General features: G+C 39.3%; 1 protein-coding gene across 1 annotated transcript; it reads right to left on the minus strand.

The window, feature by feature from the left end:
* Positions 1-2,347: 2,347 nt before the first annotated feature.
* LOC112113709 (FUN14 domain-containing protein 1) lies at positions 2,348-13,920 on the minus strand. The gene is made up of 5 exons (XM_024210099.2): positions 13,834-13,920; positions 12,290-12,446; positions 10,383-10,458; positions 5,003-5,131; positions 2,348-3,009 (listed from the first exon to the last, which is right to left on the minus strand). The coding sequence occupies exons 1-5, from the start codon at positions 13,862-13,864 to the stop codon at positions 2,932-2,934; spliced, it is 471 nt and encodes a 156-aa protein (XP_024065867.2). The 5' UTR covers positions 13,865-13,920; the 3' UTR covers positions 2,348-2,931.
* Positions 13,921-21,454: the final 7,534 nt, after the last annotated feature.

Here is a 21,454-nt window from a genome sequence, read left to right on the forward strand (position 1 = left end):
TAAGGTGTCAAACTAATATCTGTCTATTAAGGATTAGGATAAGTCTTTAAACATGAAGTTTTAGAACTTTTCCAAAAAATGTATTAGAATTAACTATAACAACTCAGGATAGTCTTGTTATTCATATAAATGTCCAGTCCCTCCTTGATTATCACTGAATTCTTGGCTTCAATGACTTCCTAGAGCACTGAGTTCCACCATCCAAATATGCACTGAGTGAAAATGTATTTCCCTTTACCAGTTCTGAATTTTTTACCTTTCAATTTCTTTGAATATCCCTTTGTTGTTATTTTACATGAGAGGGGAAACAAACTCCTGATGTACCTTCTCTAGACCTTCTCTGTACCACTTCTTGCATCTGAAGAAGTGAGGTTCTTACCCACGAAAGCTTATGCTCCCAATACTTCAGTTAGTCTTAAAGGTGCCACAGGACCCTCTGTTACTTTTTACAGATTCAGAATAACACGGCTACCCCTCTGATACTTCTCTAGACCATCTATTATGTTACATATTTTTATCCTGTCCCCGGTTATTGTTTCCTTTCTAAAGTGAACAATCCTAAATCTTTTCAATCTCTCTTTATATGAGTTTTCCCATCCCTTAATCATTGTCGCCTTTCTGTGGAGCCCCTCTAATTCTGCAATATCCTTTTTGAGATAGGGTGACACAAATCCACATTGTATTCTAAATGGTGGCATACTACTGATTTGTATAATGGCTCTCTAACCTCTAGTGATACTAAGGACCCACAGATTCTTTCATTCTAACAGAAGCAGGAAGCAAATATATTGTTTTCTACCTTTATATATTTGCTCTTCAAAATCTATTTTGGCCCTCTTACATATTACCTGATTTAATTTATGCTTCTAGTGATTGGTTTCTCTATGGTTAGATTTCTGCATTTTGAAGTCTCTCTGGCTCCGATAGCCCTCTAAACTTAAATAAATAAATAAATTAATGGAGATATCCTATATCCTAGAACTGGAAGTGACCTTGAAAGGTCATTGAGTCCAGCCCCCTGCCTTCACTAGCAGGACCAAGTACTGATTTTGCCCCAGATCCCTAAGTGGTCACCTCAAGGATTGAACTCACAACCCTGGGTTTAGCAGGCCAATGCTCAAACCACTGAGCTATCCCACTCCAAACTTGCCAGGTAGTCATAGTTTACTTCCTACTTTCCTTGTTCCCTTGTGTTCAGGAGTAAGCATACATAGCCCACATATCACACATGCTGTCTCACATGTGGGGTTCCCCACTGTGTATTCTAAAAATATATTGGTCCATTCAACATATTAGCAAGGGAAAATGGGTTACATGTTCAGGGCTGGTTCATCGGATGTAAACCAGACCCTGTGGCTGAACCAGGATGAGGGAGACTCAATCCAAGAAATAAGTGAGGAAATGCTTGTTGGTATGGTAGGAAGCAAAGAGTAATTAGGAAAATTGGTAAATATGACATCTCCTTTGATTGAAGGGATCTGCCTGCTCTTTGCGACACATTTTCACAAGTTTGAGGGCCAGGGCAGGTCTTGAAGTTGGTGGATCTGTTAGGGATAAAGAGGTAACAGCAGACAAACACTTTTTTTTTTTTTTTTTTTAAATCTCTGCTTGGGTGGAAGGTTGCAAATTCACTGTCAAATGTAAACCTCTCTCCCTTTAGAACTTGCTTCCTGCTTTGGTCTGACACAGCCCCAAGTGTGCTGACTTATGGAGCATGCTGTAAGACTCATTTGCTTTCCCAGACTTTTGAGATCAGGATGAGTGGGAATTTGTTCCCAATAGGCGGCTGGAGAAGGAGAATCCCTGTTTTGTTACCAATTTATAGTTTTTGATTACTTACATATTGGATGAGTACATTTCTACAAATCAAAGTAAGTGACTCACCTTCTACTAAAAACCTCAGATCGAACATACCAGCAATATAAGCTTTGTTTAGTTCCAGGGGTTAACATGAAAGTGAAGTGAATAACTATCGCCTACTGAAACTGACTGTGGCAAGAGCTTTTGGATTACTCAAATTACACTGTACTGACATGCTTTAAAGTTCAACTAAGCATTTTCAATGTTAAATAAAAACCTCAGCACTTGAGATTTCCAACAGGGTGGATTAAATGAGCTGTTCTCCCTGGATTACAAAATATAAAAATGTAATTTTAAGTGTCAAAGGTTTAAAGAGTACATATTTACATAATAAATACACGTATTTCAATTGTAACTATCTGCACATTTATGTATGACATGCATTTGATGAAATAATGTGTGTACTGTTTGTACAATACACTAATTTGTATGCAAATACCTGTGCCGTATCCCTGAATGTTAAAGGAAGTACAAAAAGACCCCCATCAAGGTTTGATTTTCATCTTTAATATGCTCATGATTTTTTGTTACTTAATACTTCTGTAAAAAGTTATTACAGATTTATAGATTATTGCAGTGATTTCTAAGGAAGATTGTCAGCCCTGCGGCTGAAGCTACACATTGTATACATTATTAGTAACTGGCACTATTTACTACAGCATGAAGGACAATACCTTTTAAATAAAGATAAAACAACATTTAACTGGAAAACAATCAGATTGAAAATGGAGCTTTCCTTCTTATATTACTGTAACATAGCTATATCCCACAAATTACATTTTAAAAATGCTATTTTCTGAATGGTCACAGAATAAAAAAGTCATGATGAAAATTAACCAGTTTTGTCCAGAAATGCTATTATGAGCACACTGCAGTTTTTCAGCAAATCTTATGCCAAGCGTCAGAAGGCAAAAGCCTAAAACATAAAAGCTTCCAATTTGTCTGGCTAGTCCATTCTCCTTGCTCTGGAGTGATCAGTGACCCACACTGCTTTGCTTTAAGACAGTGCACTGATCACTACTACTGTTCTTTGTTGTGGTTGATGCCATCAGGAAGACAAAATTCAGGTCCTTAAGATGCAAGTCCTAACAAAAAGCCTCCAACAAATCCACTGGATACTACTATATTCTGTTTGATAAATTCTGTTGACTGAAAAAGAAAATAGTTGTTAGTGATCTGTGCAAAAACCATTACACCTAATGGGAACATTCCGTATTTTTATCATGATTAACCAAGAACAGAGGTTTGTACTATTTTCAATAAACTTAATTTTTCAAAGCTTGTTAGTTTAGCAGATATAGCACATGCTGGAATCAGGTATAGTGCACGCAGACTCTGCAAACTTTAACAATGCGCCTCATTTTTGACTTCTAGCAATGTTCTTATGCCAATACTGGCCTTTTTCTGTGCAGAAACTCTGCACTGTACGCTTCTTTTGTAAAAATGTGAGAGCTACGGTAAGACCACTAAACTCATTTCAGTTTTAACCAGACACAGGGAATTAATTATAATTAGATTAATTATAATCTCAAGGTCACTTCTTTCTGATCCACACTTTTGTAACCTTTAATCTCGTAAATCATATACCATAGGAAAGCATTGTACTATATCAACAGATGTTTGGATATAAGTAGCAACACAATATAAACTGTGTGTTATGACAGGTATGCAAAATAAATGTGATTTACATCTTTACTATGATGTAATAGCCATTTTGTAAAACAAAAACGTTCGATATTTCAAACAATGGGAGTAGTCTACAATTTTAAAATCAAAGCCATTTGAACATGATTTAATTCCTCCCTGGTCCACTCCTCAGCCTGTCAAAAAAGACTGATTAAATTACATCTGATTTAGAGAGCTGTATACCAAGTTTTAGACTGGAATTAAAATTATAAAAACAATTTGGCAACCGAGGAATAATGCTATATAGGTTATGTTGGAGACACCAACATCTTTAACTACAGAGATACCAGTGTGGGCATTGCTATGATTTTCTTCAGCATAACAAAAATCAGACTTCAAGACAAGTAGTCAGAAAATTAGATACATATGTGTTTCAAGTGTGAAAAAAAAAAAAAAAAAGAAAAAAAAAAGCCCATACATCTCCTGGCAAAAAAGACTCACTTTTTCTAATATTCTGTTGGTAAAGGGAAGTCCTCAAACGAGAAACTATTCCTAAAACTAAATGGGCCTTAGCTATACTAGAAGAGTGTTGGTAGTTTCTCTCAATGCATCAACAATATGCACACCACAGACATATTTTGGAGAGGGACACTCGCTAAACTGGTTCAAGGAATGAGGTGGACAACTCCATGCAATCTAAAGCATAGTTCCCATTACCTGTGCATAAGCAAACTCATTCCTCATTTTAAAGTCAATATGAAAACACTTAGGGTTAATTACTTTTAGTACAGTTCTTCAAAAGCAATTATTTTAGAGATTCTCTGCACTTGTTTGGTTAAGAGTATAGCAGAGAACAGTAAAGCCTTGTAGATGGATGTTTGCACCTCCTCCTGTTACCCAGATGTGGCAAGAAGCTCAAAGATTACTAACACCCATGGATTTAATACCAGCTCCAAAATGTTTTTACTTCATTCAAAAGGGGAAAAGGGTAACTTTTTTCAAAATCATAATTTTGAGCTGCACCACCACCACCAAAAAGCAACTTTATTTTACTCAAGTAAAGTGATAAGCAACCAATATTTTGCTAGGTTAACTGGCCTTACAGCAGGATACAAATTCCCAGAACTGGCACATGGCTGTTGTACCTCTCTATTTTATGAAGACAATCCCTGAAGCCTGATCAGCATAAGGCAAGTAATTGCTATGGTCTGGCATGAGAACAAAAAAATCTCACCTGGAAGTGAACATTAGTATAACAAATAGGTACTGGGCTTTCCTGCAGGACTTCTAACATTTATTAAAACACAGAAATATGTTCTGTTGATGAGATTGTGTAAGTCTTCCCTAAGAAGCGGGACTATGCTCCTGAAATTTTGCACATGCCGTCTAGAATATTAGTTATCAGGCATAACTATGACCAAATGCAGTGGAAGGCCAGAAACCTCAATCAATGTAATCTTAACCAAAATGAAACAGCACACAATTCAGAACAATTTATTTTTTAAAAACATCTTACCTCTTCAATGAGGGTGCTGATTTCAGGTGCTGCCCTGTTCGCACGTTTTTTTATCTGTCTTTTTGCTTTGTTTACATCTTTTTCAACTCTCTTCCAGTCAACCTGCACATACCCACTATGACTGGCAATCTAGGGCAATTAAAAAAATATTAAATAAGAACAATTACACTAACCAATATAACATCCAAAGAGTCAAATCACAAGATGTTTGTGTCTACCCAATTTTAAAAACTGTTGTGGGCTTGCTTTTTCTAGAGAAAGACAAATGGAAGTTCAAGTACTTTAATTGCAGATGCTACAGATATTGTGTTTTACCATGCCAGAGATTATTTCTGTAATAAATCAAAAATATACTTTGAAAAAGAACTGGCAAGGTTCAATAGATTCTTGTTTTTTTCACCCCTTTTCTACTTTTTATTTTATACCATGCTTGAGATTAATTTACAGGTTAACATTTACAGGTCAATTTATATACTCATTTATTACTGTTTTACTTGCAGCAAAATAGAAACTGAAAGCACTTTTATCAAAGGACTAAAATGCAGCTTTGTTTCATTTTAGTTTCTTTCAGCATCACTGCTGAAATTTTAATTTAGGACAGGACGCTCAGGGACTTTGTTATCTAAACCTCACACGGAAATAGAGAACTATCCTCTTGTCTTTAGTATTATAAACTGTTCAGCATAATAAGAACCTAATACTACAGGACTCTAGCCCTCTCCACACCACTAAGCCCCAAATAAATGGTATATGTATCAGTGAATAACATGAACCACTTCTACCATAATGCCCACAAGATATTAGACAACTAATTATGGGCAAATAGAGGAGCAGTTGCAGACAAGTTCATCCTAACTTGAAAAAACAATGCCCAGAGGGCAAAAAAAATCCCACATTTTTTACTATGAAGGTTTTATCCCCTTCCCCCATATTTTTGTTATTAGGCCCTGAACCTGTAAACACTTAAGCAGCTGTGTATCTTGACACACACATAAACAGTCTCATTGAAGTCAATGGGACTACTCACATGAGTAAAGTAATGCATATTTAAGTGGCTGTAGGGCCATAGATTGCAAAATTTTTAGGGCAGAGACTGCATTTTCCTATAAGAGTGGAGAACACCTATCACATTGTGGACAATGACTTACTACAAATAATTCCGCATAACACCACAATTATTCAAGGAAGGAAAATCAAGACTACAAAGATCTGCAGTTGTCTTTTAAATGTTGGGTAAATCAGTCTATATATCCATTAAAAATATATATTATCCATAAACTTTATAGGTAAGTTTTGTTTTTATATGAACTCAAAAGCTGAGATTCATCTAGTGAGTAAGTCATACAATGGAACCCGGTTCACAATCTTAAGTATGGGGCCAGGAATATCTCCTCCATAATGTCTTGAACTTAAACACCAAATTTTGATTTGCAGTCACTGGGTTCTGCTGAAGCCATTAACTCAAAAGAATCTGCTTAGCTAGATTACCTCGCTGCAGTTACTCACATGGGCTGTGCAAACCTTTGTTATGGAACACAATAAAGAGAATGCAGAAGTAGATCGAATAGGAAGAGTACACTAAAGAACCAACTTCTCCAACAGCAAGTTTCACCCATATTAGACCAACCAACCTGAAGAAGGGCTTGTTACCGTTAGATAACATTCAGTTAGTTTTACAACAGACAATGCTTAAAAGTTTACCCTGTTCCAGATTTATAAATCTGATACTTAAATGGGCAGCATTACCCATCACACACGTGTACACTTTAACAAGGTGTTTAAAGACACTAACTTTATCATACAGGAGTTAACAAATGAACTAAAAGAAACAGAGAAGTAAATCTTCCTTTTGAAGAGTTAAACTCCAGGGATTAGATCCTCAGCTAGTGTCAACTGACACAGTGCCATTAAAAAAAATATTTTTTAGAGAGAGAGAGAGAGAGAGAGAGAGAGAGAGAGAGAATATTTTTTTTAATAGCACTGTCAGTTGACACTAGCTGAGGATCTAATCCCTGGAGTTTAACTCTTCAAACTCTTCATTAGGTCTGACAAGTTTTAGTAGAAATATTTTTGGCCAGATCCTTAGCGTGTGTAAACTAGAGTAGTTCCATTGAGAGAGAGAGAGAGAGAGATCTCTCAATGGAACTACTCTAGTTTACACACGCTAAGGATCTGGCCAAAAATATTTCTACTAAAACTTGTCAGACCTAATGCATTTGCTTAAAGACAAATTTCCAATATAAAAATTCTATTTGCTTTGGCAGTTCTGTTGAATGCCCCTCTCAAATGGGGCACAAAACTGTCAAGTCGGATATTCAACACAAGAATTTGAGGAACTCTCACCTTTTTATCCTCTCCCACCCCCGTAGCATGTTGCCCTCTCCCAACTTCATTGAGATGTCCCGGCATGCATCCTGCCACAATATCATAGCTATCACAGAACACCAGTAGAGTATGTAGCCAGACCAGAATAGGCCAGGTAAATCCTAGTGTTATTTTTGCACCTTGTATGGTTTTCAAATGTTCCATTTGTTACAGAATTATTTAAGTGAAGACTTGAATCCATCAATGGTGTTCTAAATTGAATGAGTCCAAATATGGAAGAGAAAGAATAAATGACTTACTATAAATAAAGCTTTTTATGATTAAATAATGGCTAACAGAAGATTGACTCAAACACAGACCTTAGTCTAACAGGAGCAAAAAGCAGTAAAAACATTTTGCCACTAAACTGAACATATATGACTTATATACACAAGTAAAGGGGCATGCGCCGTCAACATCCTCAGATGCCCCAGGAACCTCTCAGACTCTCACTGCTGAGTGGCAACTTTGCATGATTTATTTACACTTCCTTCACCAATACAGTCCCATGTAGCAATATTAGATACAGTGATTCTCTACCTTTAGTCCTTTCCTGCAGGGCCAGAAAGGAACAAAGGTCTCCCTTCCTTGAGATCTTTGCACACATTGGGCTTAGCTAACCCTGGTTACTCCCTCTCTATAGTTCCTTCCTATGCCCCCCTCCTACTAGTGGACAAATTGGCTCACCCAGCCTGATCAGCCAATTAGCTGATTGATGCCTGAAGTGATCAGAGTGTTGGCTCACTTACTAGCTCCCAGCACTCTGCCACAAGAAACAGATCTCTCAAGTGACAAGGTGCTTTTAAAAAAACAAAACCACCAAAGTTGCTTTTCAGAGGGGAACCACATTTTAAGGATTTGGCATGTTTCTCCATAGTTCTCCCTACTATAAGGAACCAGTTAATCTAAAGGCTATAAAAGGAAAGATGTTACGTTTGTTATGAGAAATGAATTATTTTTATTAGTTATTTTTATTTTTCCAGTGCCTATCTATTATAGCGGACTTGAACTGGCCTTGTATCAGGCACATTAGGAGAATTTAATCCTTGTTTAAAAAATGATACACAATTAATCAAATTAAATTGTTCAAAATATCAAACTTCCATGTGATTTGATGAGGATAATAAGGTCTTGACTTATAAAAGCCATGTTAACGGATTATTTTCCTTCTCTCTCCTCACCCCTACAAGACTACTTTTTAATAGGATTGGTTGTAACATTGCTAATTGAACTAGCCTGTTTTCAGAATTTGATTTATCTGCTACCCGTGAGAAACTAACCACATATTATATTTTGTTTTTAGTTTCCAACTAGATCCCTTGAAATCAATTTAATATACACTAAAAAGAAGTTAGAAGGTTTTTCTTGAATTTCAAAAACTACACAAATAGGACTCTACTTGAGTACACTTCCCAACAAATGGGCCCCCTTCTTGTTCCAGTGGATTCCTCTGGTATCTGTAACTTCTCAACATTTTGCATTAACGAAACTTGCAACTTCAACGAAACTTAAAAAAAAAAAAAAAAGTTAATTTCTAGTCACCTGCTGAAAACCCTTCTACCTGTTCAATGAATGCATTCAGCATATATTCTTGAATTAAAGTGAATTTACACTGTGTATTTACAGATGATTTTTAAAAGAAAAAACTTTAAAGACTATAGAAATGTAATTAGACTACCATACAATTTGACTAATCTTTACTATGCAAAGTACCTAGAATTAAATGACTAAGACATTTACTTCTATCAGAATATGATCTGAATCAATCAAAGATGGCGACAACTGAACCTAAATGTACAACTGAGGTATAACAGTTCAACCCTGTCCAACCCTCCCCCCATAAGTTTCTTTATCAAATATTTTCCACAGAAAAGGCCAACACACACACAAAAAATCAAAATGTACATAAACAGATACAGCAAACCTGTTTTCCCCATTTGTATATAGGCTCATTAGTGATTTACAAGCTTTTTGTTTCTTTTTTTAATTCAAAATTTGTGTGACACAAATTGATAAGGCTAGCCAAGTGGCAGAATGTTGTACTGCTAAGCAGGAAAGTCAGTTCTGAAACACAAACCCATGCTCTTCTGGACAAATGGAATTTAAATATTGAAGTGCAATGAGCACTCCTAAACCCCCAGGTTGTGCCTACACGAAGAATTGAATCATTCCCAACTGATCCAGAGGTGTAATGCACTGGTTTAAGGCAAACAATTCAGTGTATCCATGCTAGTCAAATTGATTTGTGCACCATCTCCATATGCGGGTTATTCTAAATCACTTCAGTCAATTGTCTGAAATGGGCCATCTTGATTATCACTACAGAAGTTTTTTTCTCCTGCTGATAATAGCTCACCTTAATCAATTAGCCTCTTAAAGTTGGTAGGGCAACTTCCACCTTTTCATGTTCTCTGTATGTATATATATCTTCTTACTATATGTTCCATTCTATGCATCTGATGAAGTGGGCTATAGCCCACGAAAGCTTATGCTCAAATAAATTTGTTAGTCTCTAAGGTGCCACAAGTACTCCTAACAAGAAACTAGACACCTAGACTATGACTGAATTAGACTCCTTTGACACTTAGGTACCTTTGAGATTCCATCCCCCTGTTAACAAAAAATAAAGACTGCTTACATTCCTTGATCTCTGCAACCACAATTTTATAATCAATTTGCTAAGTCTGGCAATATCAAGTCAAAAATAGTATTTCAATTTCTGCATTATGTTTTCATTCTTTCAGCTCACTTGAAACTACTTTTATTTAAAAACATTTGATTATTCCTGTCTGTTATATTTCTGATCAATAGCTTTAAGAAACTGTACGTAAAACTAAGTAAAAATATACCAGCACAGCAGCAGTATTTTTCTATTAATTGGCAAGGGTAATATAAGAAATAGATATGGAACCCACCTTCCCCTTCCCAACCCAAGTATAAGCCAGTAGCTGAGTTTTGTCCATATAATTCAATTATAACACATTCCCTAAATATTAAAATATGAAATTCTATATACCTGAAGTAGAAGAAATCCACCACCTACTGCAGTTGCTGCAAGTTTTCCAACTTTCTGGAACAAAAATCCTGCACACCTTAGAAGACCCAAAAAAACAACATTCCAATAAAGTTAAGATTGTCTGGCCCACAATGCCATTTTTCAGAATTTTCACATTAAACCCTACTAAAATTTTGGATTCCTAAAATGACAGTTTCACTTTCCTATTTCTTACTCTGCAACCTGCAAGTTATGAGAAATTATAGATTTATGTAATACAAACACTTTTTGGTGATGTATATCAAGCACAAGTCTAGATCAGTTATCAACTAATGGTTATTTGATGTCCTCTGGGAAGTGAGTTGGTGGCTTCAGGCCTTGTCTACACAAAATAATTTAATTAAATTGCACCACTTTAACTGGTACAATCAGTTAAAGCATTACAACCCTCTTAGTGCAAACAGTTATATCAGTATAAAGGGGCCTGTATAGGTATATCTATTCTGGTAGGGAAGGAGAAATAAGCTATACTGGTTAAAGAGACTTTTGTACCAATATAACTGCATCCACAGTAGGGGCTATACCGATTTAACTATTTCAGTAAAAAAATAAACACCCCCCCCAACAAAATAGTTAAGCCAGCACAAAAAATTGCATGTAGACAAGGTCTTAGTCTATTTTCGAGTGGAGAAAAGCTTCCATTCTATTTAACATTCTTGTTGGCAGACTCTGAGATGAGTCCACCGCCTTGTCAGTTCTAGCACAGGCCTGTGCATGCCAGGACTGAGGTATTTTTCTAGGGCTGTTAGAAACAGGTTTCACTACCACTCCACAAACTGCACCTGTTTTGTAGAAAAAGTACTTCAATTTCTAGACTCCTCGATTTGGCACTTTTCATGATTTTGGCACTAAACTCCCATTACACTTTGTTCTAAAAACTCCAAAGGCTTTTGTACATTTATCTATTATTTATAAAAACTGTAGGGAGACACAAACAGGTTAAAAATCATATTGAAACTACTAATTCCCCAACTCTATTATTAAACACCTCATATTATTTAAACAATTTTAAAATAATAATGGTCTTTTCACCATTTATGCTTTTTTGTTTGTTTTTACACTTCACTCAGCTTGTACAATAGAGATTAATTCCACTTTCATTTAGCCCGTTCTACTTTCAGGTTCTCATGTGTTTGCATTTTAAACATAATAGCATTGTTTAAATCCAAAAATATCTGTTTTCATTAACTTAAAAAGTGTTGTAATATAATATTAATGTTTTAATATTAGAACTTAAGTTAATACTTTGTACTTATGATTGTAAACTTTTTTTTAAAACAGAACACTCAGATGAAATATCTTTTTTAGCTAAAGTGATATAACACAACTTCACATTTCACTATCTGTAAGAAAAACTGTATAGAAGTTGTTCAATTTCAAGTGGCTTTTGCTGTTAAACAAAAAAGCACCTTCACCTAAAAAAATGTATTTGGGGCCCTTGACAAAGTCTGCCCCACATTTCTTCTGATCTGTTTTACATGCAAGTCTTATTCACAGTAACAAAACAAATAGGCCCTCATGTCTGTCTTATAACTAATAAAATATGCTACTCATTAGCATTATATACAGTAATTTTCCATTTGTTTGTTAAAGAAATGATCTTAAGAGTTCTGTCACTTCTTCAAAGCTCTTTTGCAATAATTGGCAAGGGCTCTCTTTTATAATAGGCATGTTTTACTGACTGACACGAGGCAGTGCTTTTGAAGTTTGATCTAGTGCCAGTTCTTCCCTTATCTCTTGAATTTAGAGTTATTAATTAGGAAACCATGCAAGCTCAAACAGTTTATCACTTTGAATGATACAGAACAGTCAAGAATTTAAGAACAGTCAGATGCATGGCACAATAATCAAAAGTGATCCTCTCTCACCAGCCAGTCACTCCGCCCATTACAATCTGAGTGGCTACAGAATACTTTTCTACAATTGGTCCAGAATTTCGGCCAAACACACGATTCCACCAATGGTGACGCCTTGCATATTCTGTTAAATCCAATACTTCATAAGAATCATCATCACAGTCGGGCTCTTTAAAAAAATTAAAATAAAAATTACCATAGGTGATTCTCCTTTTAGTGAGTGTTCAAAGCAAATTATAAAAGAATTAGTTCTGAACTTCTCAATTGTGTAGTAAATTTATGCTTTACGAGAACTAAAATGATTAATAAAACCACTGTAAGTAGTTCAATACAAAAGTCTCAGCCTTTTTTAAATTTTGAGGTAAATATAGGTCATCAAGCTAGTAAATTAAGAAGATAATACCATAGTTTTATGTGTGTATCACATTACTATCAGTTGCAATCAATACTTAATGGTCTTGACTCCTTAAAATGGAGGGCAAGTGACTCAAATAACAGAAACAGCAGCCTCAACAAGTTGGCACTGAACTTTCCTGTTACCAGGTAACCAATGGTAAGTAGCTGCAACTACAAACTGTTCACTTTAATACACAGGGGATAGAAACATCAAATAAGGATTATTTGTATTAGGCCTGGTCTATACACAGTTTTTGTACTAGTATTATGATGGTTAAGGGTGTGATTATTTTTAACCCAAACAGTCAGTTTTACACCCCCTACTGTGGATGCCGCTGTACCAGTATAAAGGTGTATTACTTTTGTATAGTTTACTTCCCTTCTTGACCAGGGACACGTATACCAATATAAAGCACCTTTACATGGGTATAACTGTGTCCACGCTAGAGAGAACTATACCAGCTAATGGTGGTTCAACTTTTGTATTTAGACAAGCCTCAACGGGAAGAAAGCTATGGCAATTTCTTCATCCTCACCCCAACTCTGCAAAGTACCTTGTAAATTTAATCTCTTGGCTTTGAATAAGGTCCTAAATGGCAACGTCTATTCATTCCTCTCCTTTCTTGACTGTGCTAGGATTTCTGGGGGCATTTGTTGAATACTTGACATTTCGATGGCACATTTTATCTGAAGATCTGACCTTGCATTAAACACAGTTATGCCCTGTAGCCTTGACCCTCCCAAGCAGCCCGGCTGCAGGTGACCTAAGGGCTGTCCCCATCCCACAAGCGAGGAAGCGACGGGGGCCGCGCACAGAGCCCCAGGGACTCCGCCGCGGCAGCAAGGACGGAACCCAGGAGTCCTGGCCCCGAGCCCCGCCCGGCAGCTTCCACCCCGGGGGCAGCCGCTTCCCGGCAGGACGCGACTGCGCATCCCCGGAGCCGGGCGCTTCCTCCCAAGCCCCCTCCGCCCTGCAGCTACCAGGGGCCGCCCCCGCCAGGCCCCTCCCCCGGCCTCGGCACGGAGGCGCTCGGGGCAGCGAAGCTCCCACTAGGGGGCCCGACTGAGGCGGGAACGAGTCTCCCCGCGAGGGGACCAGGCCAGAGCCGCCCCCACGCGGGCCCGACAGCGGCGGCCGCGCCCACGGGCGACTCACTCACCCGAGGCGGAGCGAGGCCTCCGAGCCGCCATGTTAGCGACTGTTTACTTGGGGGGGCTGGAGCGAAGCAGCTCCGCCCACCGGCCGCTCTGCACCGCCGCGCTCTATGCTCCCGCCGCTCCGCTCGGCCGAGCCGGAGGCAGGCGCAGAACGCTCCGCGAATAGCGGCGCCGGGCCTCGCCGCTGGCCGCCAGGGTGCAGGGATGACGTCACCGCCACCTCTGCCCCGGGGGGTTGTGGGGATTGTAGTTCTGCTGGCTGGTGTGGCGCGCGGAGTTCCTGGCAGTGGGCGCCTTGCGAGCCTCACCCTGTGCGCGGCCCGCAGTGCTGGGCCCAGTTACAAGCCCTCTCGCTCAACTCCTCCAGCAACAGCCAACAGCTGGGGGGTACCAGCCGCCATTTCCCAGCACGACCAGCCCCAGGCACTAACAAGCGATGGGGGCAGGCCCGGACCCCACGAGCCATGTCACACACGTTCGGGACTCCTTGTGTTCGCCCGCTGGCTTCTGCTCCCTCAGGGCAGCGGGTCCCACAGGGGGGCGGCAGGGCTAGGTGCCAACTTTGTAACCCCACAAAACCGAATACCCTGGCCCCGCCCATTCCCCGAGGCCCCGCCCATGCTCACTATGTTCCCCCTCCCTCCATGGCTCGCTCTCCCCCACCCTCACTCACTTTCGCTGGGGTGGGTCTGGGGATGAGGGGTTCAGAGTGCAGGAGGGGGCTCCAGGCTGGGGGTGGGGTGGGAGTAGGTGAGGACTCTAACTGGGGGTGCAAGCTCTGGGGTGGGGCCAGAAATGAGGGGTTCAGGGTACCGGAGGGGGCTGGAGCAGGGAGTTTGGGTGCAGGAGGGGGTGAGGGCTCCAGCTGGGGGTGTGGGCTCTGGGGTGGGGCTGGGGATGAGGGTCTTGGGGTGCAGGAAGGGTAGAGGTAGAGACGCAGACACAATTTTAGCAGCTCCAGAAGCAAAACAATTCTGTTAGTTGCTGTTTTGATAAATAACCCTAAAAAGACAAAAATCAAACTTTTCATCTGTTTCTGGTGTTACTAGATTTGGAATGTTCATGCTGGAGGCAGTGTGGCCCAGGGGATAAAGTTGGAACTAAGATCAGGAACCCTGGTTTTAATCATGTCTCTGAGACTGACTCACTATATGACCTTGGGCTAATCACTTAATAGTAGGGTTGTCGATTAATAGCAGTTAACTCATGCGATTAACTCAAAAAAATTATTTGTGATTTAAAAAATTAATTGAAATTAATTGCAGTTTTAATCACACTGTTAAGAGAATATCAATTGAAATTTATTAAATATTTTGTATTTTTAATAATTTTCATATATATCTTGTATTCTGTGTTGTAATTGAAATCAAAATGTATATTTTGATTACAAATATGTACACTGTAAAAATGATAAACAGAAGAAAGAGTATAGTTCAATTCACCTCATACAAGCACTGTAGTGCAATCTCTTTGTCCTGAAAGTGCAACTTACAAATGTAGATTTTTTTTTGTTACATAACTGCACTCAAAAACAAAACAATGTAAACTTCAGAGGCTACAAGTCCACTCAGTCCTACTTCTTGTTCAGCCAATGGCTAAGACAAACAAGTTTGTTTACATTTACAGGAGATAATGCCCTCTTCTTATTTACAATGTCATCAGAAAGTGAGAACAGGCATTTGCATAGCACTTTTGTAGCCAGCATTGCAATGTATTTAAGTGCCAGATATGCTAACCATTCGTATGCCCCTTCATGCTTTGGCCACCATTACAGAGGACATGCTTCCATGCTGATGACACTCATTAAAAAAATAATGCGTTAATTAAATTTGTGACTGAACTCCTTGGGGGAGAATTGTACGTCCCCTGCTCTGTTTTACCCACATTCTGCCATATATTTCATGTTACGGCAGTCTCGGATGATGACCCAGCACATGTCGTTCATTTTAAGAACACTTTCACTGCAGATTTGACAAAACGCAAAGAATGTACCAATGTGAGATTTGTAAAGATAGCTACAGAAGTCGACCCAAGGTTTAAGAATCTGAAGTGCCTTCCAAAACCTGAGAGGGATGAGGTAGAGCGCATGCTTTCATAAGTCTTAAAAGAGCAACACTCCGATGCTGAAACTACAGAACCCGAACCACCAAAAAAGAAAATCAGCCTTCTGCTGGTGACATATTACTCAGATAACGAAAATGAACATGTGTCGGTCCACACTGCTTTGGATGGTTTTTGGGCAGAAACCATCATCAACATGGATGTATGTCTCCTGGAATGGTGGTTGAAGCATGAGCATCTAGCACGTAAATATCTTGCGACACCGGCTACAATAGTGCCATGAGAACACTTGTTCTCACTTTCAGGTGACATTGTAAACAAGAAGCAGGCAGCATTATCTCTTGCAAATGTAAACAAACTAGTTTGTCTGAGCGATTGGCTGAACAAGAAGTAGGACTGCATGGACTTGCAAGCTCTAAAGTTTTACATTGTTTTATTTTTGAATGCGGTATTTTTGTACATAATTCTACATATCAACTTCCATGATAAAGAGATTGCATTACAGTACTTGTATTATGTGACTTGAAAAATACATTTCTTTTGTCTTTTTACAGTGCAAACACTTGTAATGAAAAATCAATATAAAGTGAGCACCGTACACTTTGTATTCTGTGTTGTAATTTAAATCAACATATTTGAAATTGTAGAAAACATTCAAAAATATTTAAATAAATGGTATTCTATTATTGTTTAACAGTGTGATTAATCGTGATTAATTTTTTAAATCTCACGATTAATTTTTTTAATCGCTTGACAGCCCTACTTAATAGCTCAATTTCCTAACTATAAAATAAGAATAATTACCATGATGGACATGGAATTACTATGTAATAATCTAACAATATTGAGCTATAATAATTTTATGAACAACTTTACCTTCACCTCAGTGACTAGGTCCCATAATGTATACTAGGTTATAAGACTCTCCTGTATGTATGTATTGTTCTAGCTTAATAGACAGTATGGGAAAAACAAGCAAGGAAGCAACACAATAACTATAGATAAGCAACCTCTGAACAAACACTGGGGAGGCAATTCCAAAATGATGGCTTACTTCTAGGCTCCAAAGCAAAGTGACATAGCTTTTCTGCCAGTGCTGGAGAGGAAGAGATCAAGAGAACTCAAAATAGTTAAAAAGCCCTTCTCGGGGAGGGAGGAGGGTCATTTATCATCAGCAGTTCAGGGAGACAGGTTAACACAAAGAGATACCGTGGAAGGGGTCTAAAGAAGTGGGCCTTCCCCCAGATCCAGGGATTGGTAAGCCTTAGGAAAAGACAGGCAAGCATGTGGACTGTTTATTGTTTTAACATCTATTTTTCTGTGAAACATTTTAGTTCTAAAATATTTAGTTGCATGCTTCCACTCTGAGAAAGGTGATGGTTAGAGGATCCATGAGGTGAGGGGAGGTGAAGTCAGAGCAGTGGTGGGCAGCTTGCGGGCTGCACGTGGCCTATCAGGGTAATCCGCTGGCTGGCTGCGAGATAGTTTGTTTACACTGACCGGCCATAGGCACGCACCACTTCCCACAACTCCCATTGGCCGGGAACGGTGAACCGTGGCCACTGGGAACTGCGGGCGGCCGTGCCTGCGGACGGTCACTGTAAACAAACTGTCTCGCGGCCTGCCAGAGGATTACCCTGATAGGTCACATGCAGCCCGTGGGCCGCAGGTTGCCCACCACTGAGTCAGACCGGGGAGAGGAGAGAGATGCAGTTAGCCCGGGAACTGTGACAATTACATTTATCCATCTTTGTAAAGTTCTTTGAGAACTACAGATGAAAAGTGCTCTATAAGGTCTAAGGATTATTATGGATCAGAGGATGACAAATTTATACTGTTTATAATGGGCAACATAAAGTTGTTGATTGCCATACATAGCACGGACATTGCACACTTATATACTTCCACTACCGTTGCAAAATTCACTACAGCAATTCTTTAAACATTCAGAAAAAGGAAATTCAGAGGCAAAGCTGTTACTCTGTCTTTAACTATCTCCCTCCTGCACCACAAAAGAGGGAGCTTTTTGTGTTGATTTGGTAAATTAAGGCACACCCTTGATATACCTGATATTATTTTAATTAAGTTTCTTTTTTATTACATTTCTACAGTCTCTGTATTGGTAACATGAAAGTAGTTGGCATGACTTTAATATAACATCAGGAACATTGTAGCAAAGTAAACACTGGGAAAGCAAAGCTGTTCAGGTATGATAACTTTTAAATATTGATTAAACAAAAATAATTAAACATTAGATCTAAATATTAAGAAGAGTAGAAACTTTGTATTTATTTATTTTTACACTCCTACTTTAGTCTCCAATGCTCCCTGTTACACAAGACACTTCTCATAAATAGCAATTTTAATTAAAAAACAACTTGGTATTTCATGTCAGTTTTTTATGTAGTGAGAAATATTTCAGCCCATGAAGTAAGCATTTAGAGGTCTCATTATCCCATCACTTGCGTATGCAACTTACACTGACTTCAGTAAGAAATATCTCTGTGCAGAAGACCTGATAATCAGGATCCAGAATGCCACACTGAGCAAAATGTCAGCTGCTTTTCTTAAGTTCATAAGAACCTATTTATTCTATGATTCTATACCTAGGGAGGTGATGGAATCTCCTTCCTTGGAGGTTTTTAAGGCCCGGCTTGACAAAGCCCTGGCTGAGATGATTTAGTTGGGAATTGGTCCTGCTTTGAGCAGGGGGTTGAACTAGATGACCTCCTGAGGTCCCTTCCAACTTATGATTCTATGTTTCTAACCTAAGAGCAGGAGTGAAAACATGTCATGGGTCCCCTAACTCATCAGATACTTTATAGTTTTTGGTTTGTCTGTTCAATACTCCAACCTAAGCCCCATAAAACTCCACTTGATAAAGGTTGGATTTATTTATGACAGCCCAGGACCTTTTTGATTTTTTTTCTGTTCAGACATAGAGACTTTTTGGAATGTATATGCCCTCCAGTAATCAAAAATTAGATTGTAAATTAGGAAAAAGCTGTTTTCTAATATATAGCATGTTGTTGGAAGAAAGAATTTACCATCCTTATGGTTAGTTTTTAAACTGACATGTTCTTAAGGAACAATGGGTTCAATGCTGTGCAGGCTTTTCCTAAGCAGCCAGTTGTAGGCTACTGATCTGTCTCCCCACTCCAGGAAGGATGGACACTGCACCCAGAGTCTGGATCAGGCCTTTCTCCTCAAGACTTTATTTATTGGTGGCACCAGCAATCACCAGCAAAAACCCAAAAATAAATAGTTCAACATAAACCCAACAGATAAAACAGGTTCTTTCCCCTGACCCAGGAGCTTCCTTATCAGTGTCCCTGCTCTAGGCAGCTTCTCCTTAGTCCTCGTACAAGACATCTACTTAGGAGTGTTTCTGCCACTCCAGGGCCTGCTACAGGAGCTCTCCATCCCTCAACTGAGGTCCTCCATTCTTTATGAGAATCAGGTATTCATCAGGCATTCATCCGCCCCTCGCAAACTATCAAGCTCCAGCAGAGCTGTGCCTCAGAATAAGGCTGGCTGACCCCAGATCTTCTGGCCCTTAAAGAAGCAGGTCACCTTGATACACTACAATTTGACACTGGCAATCTGGCTAACTGTAATGCAGTATCTGATCTTCCATTTGTGGTTCAGAAGGTTGTGGCAAGAAATCTCAGATGATGTAGATGCCTCAGGTCTCTTTGATCCTTGTCAATCTAGGTACAGAGCTGACTACAGCACAGAGACTTTGGTAGGTGATCTGCTAGTCATGAGTAAAGATCAGGTGTCTATGCTAATATTGTTAAGTCTATCGGCTGCCTTCAATATCATTGATCATGAGATGTTGACTTCATTGAGAATCCAGGCAGCAGTAGATGTGTGTACCTGCCCTTCATTGGCTTTGTTCCTTTCTCAGAGAAAGATCCCAGAGGATAGTTTTTCATTAGTATTTGCTTTTCTGTCTCAAGGGCTCTCATGTAGGGTTTTCACAGGACTCCATCTTGTCTTCCTTTCTTGTTCAGTGTGTGTGGTGCTGTTAGGAGAGTTGGTAAACAGACAAGGGCTGTGGTGTTTTCAGTATGCTGATGATGTCCCACTCTTTCTGTTTTATCTGACTCAACCAATGTCTTCAAATGCCTTACACGGTGTTTCATGCAGTGGTGTTGTAGCCATGTCTGTACCAGGATATTAGTGAGACAAGATGGGTGAGGTAATATCTTTTATTGGACCAACTTCTGTTGTTGAGTTTGGTAGAGATTGGATCATGAATAAGGGCTTCCTGGCTGAAATTTGATCTGGATAAGACAAAAATGAAGCTAGTAGGATGGGGAAGGCAACCAGATTATATAATCTCTACCCTGTTTGCCCCTTAATAGAAGTTATGTCCACTTTTTGTTGTTCAAATTCAAAATGTGAAGATGCTGTTGCATCCCTGATGCTGTTAGATCAGTGGTTTTCAACCTGTGGTCAGCGGACCCCTGGGGATCTTCAGACTATGTTTAAGATTTCCAAAGGGATCCACACATCCATTTGAAAATTTTTAGGGATCTGCAAATGAAAAAAGGTTGAAAACCACTGTGTTAGATGTATGCAGCTGCAGTGTCCGGAATGATTTTTTTCATCTGTCTGGCCAAAGGGTTGCATCCATTTCCATCAGAGGCAGAAAGATTGCTATGATTCAGACCATTTTAACATTGAGATTAGACCACTGCAAACCTCTCTACATGCAGCTACACCTTCAATCAGTTCAGAGTCTGAAGCTAGTGCAGAAGGCAGAGGTTTGCTTGTTAAATGGAGTTTGTCACAAACACATTGTCCATCACACCAACATCCAGAATTAGACCAAAGTACTACAGCCAGCCTTCGCTCCCAAAGTGAGAGCTGAGCGTCTGCTCTCCCTCCCATCCAGCCAGCAACTCTCCCTCTTTAGCTCCTACCTCAAAGCCTGACATCTGCTGCAGGTGCCATGGGACATGGCTGACTGGGCTCCCTAGCAGCCCATTAACCCTTTCTTGACTTGTGTGGAGTTTATACACCCCATCACATCCATGCATCATTTATCTAGGGATTAACTGCTTACAAGTTTCAAAACTACTTTTAGGGTGCAGGACACACCTCATCCACCCAAAACCTTAAAAGCAGGGAAATAACTTAAGGGAAAGACTTGTGCATTCCTTTCCACCTTCGTGCTGCCTCCATCACTCTTGATAACACAATCCAAAGGGTAAACAGGAAGACAATTACGGTGCAGTGATAGCTTTTACTTCCATCTCCAATTGATATACAAATGTAATGTGCCCCATCTTTGTCAAATTTTCACTCTAATACAAAACTTTAACAGTGACCTCATGTGCTTTTATATTAACAGATTTGCATGCCTGACTGTCACATGCTCCATGCATCTGGGAAGTTATTTTGGCTTAACACTGCTGAGGTCATTGTTAAGAAGTGTGTTGGAGTGCAAGTTTGATGAAGTTGGGAATATGTATAGCTTTGGGGTAACTGTTGGAAATGGAAGTGAAAGCTATCACTGCACCATAATTCAGGGCTGGAAGCAGACTGAAAAGT

Source organism: Terrapene carolina, unplaced genomic scaffold, assembly GCF_002925995.2.
Source record: "Terrapene carolina triunguis isolate 2854851 unplaced genomic scaffold, T_m_triunguis-2.0 Scaffold24, whole genome shotgun sequence".
Taxonomy (NCBI): domain Eukaryota; kingdom Metazoa; phylum Chordata; order Testudines; family Emydidae; genus Terrapene; species Terrapene triunguis.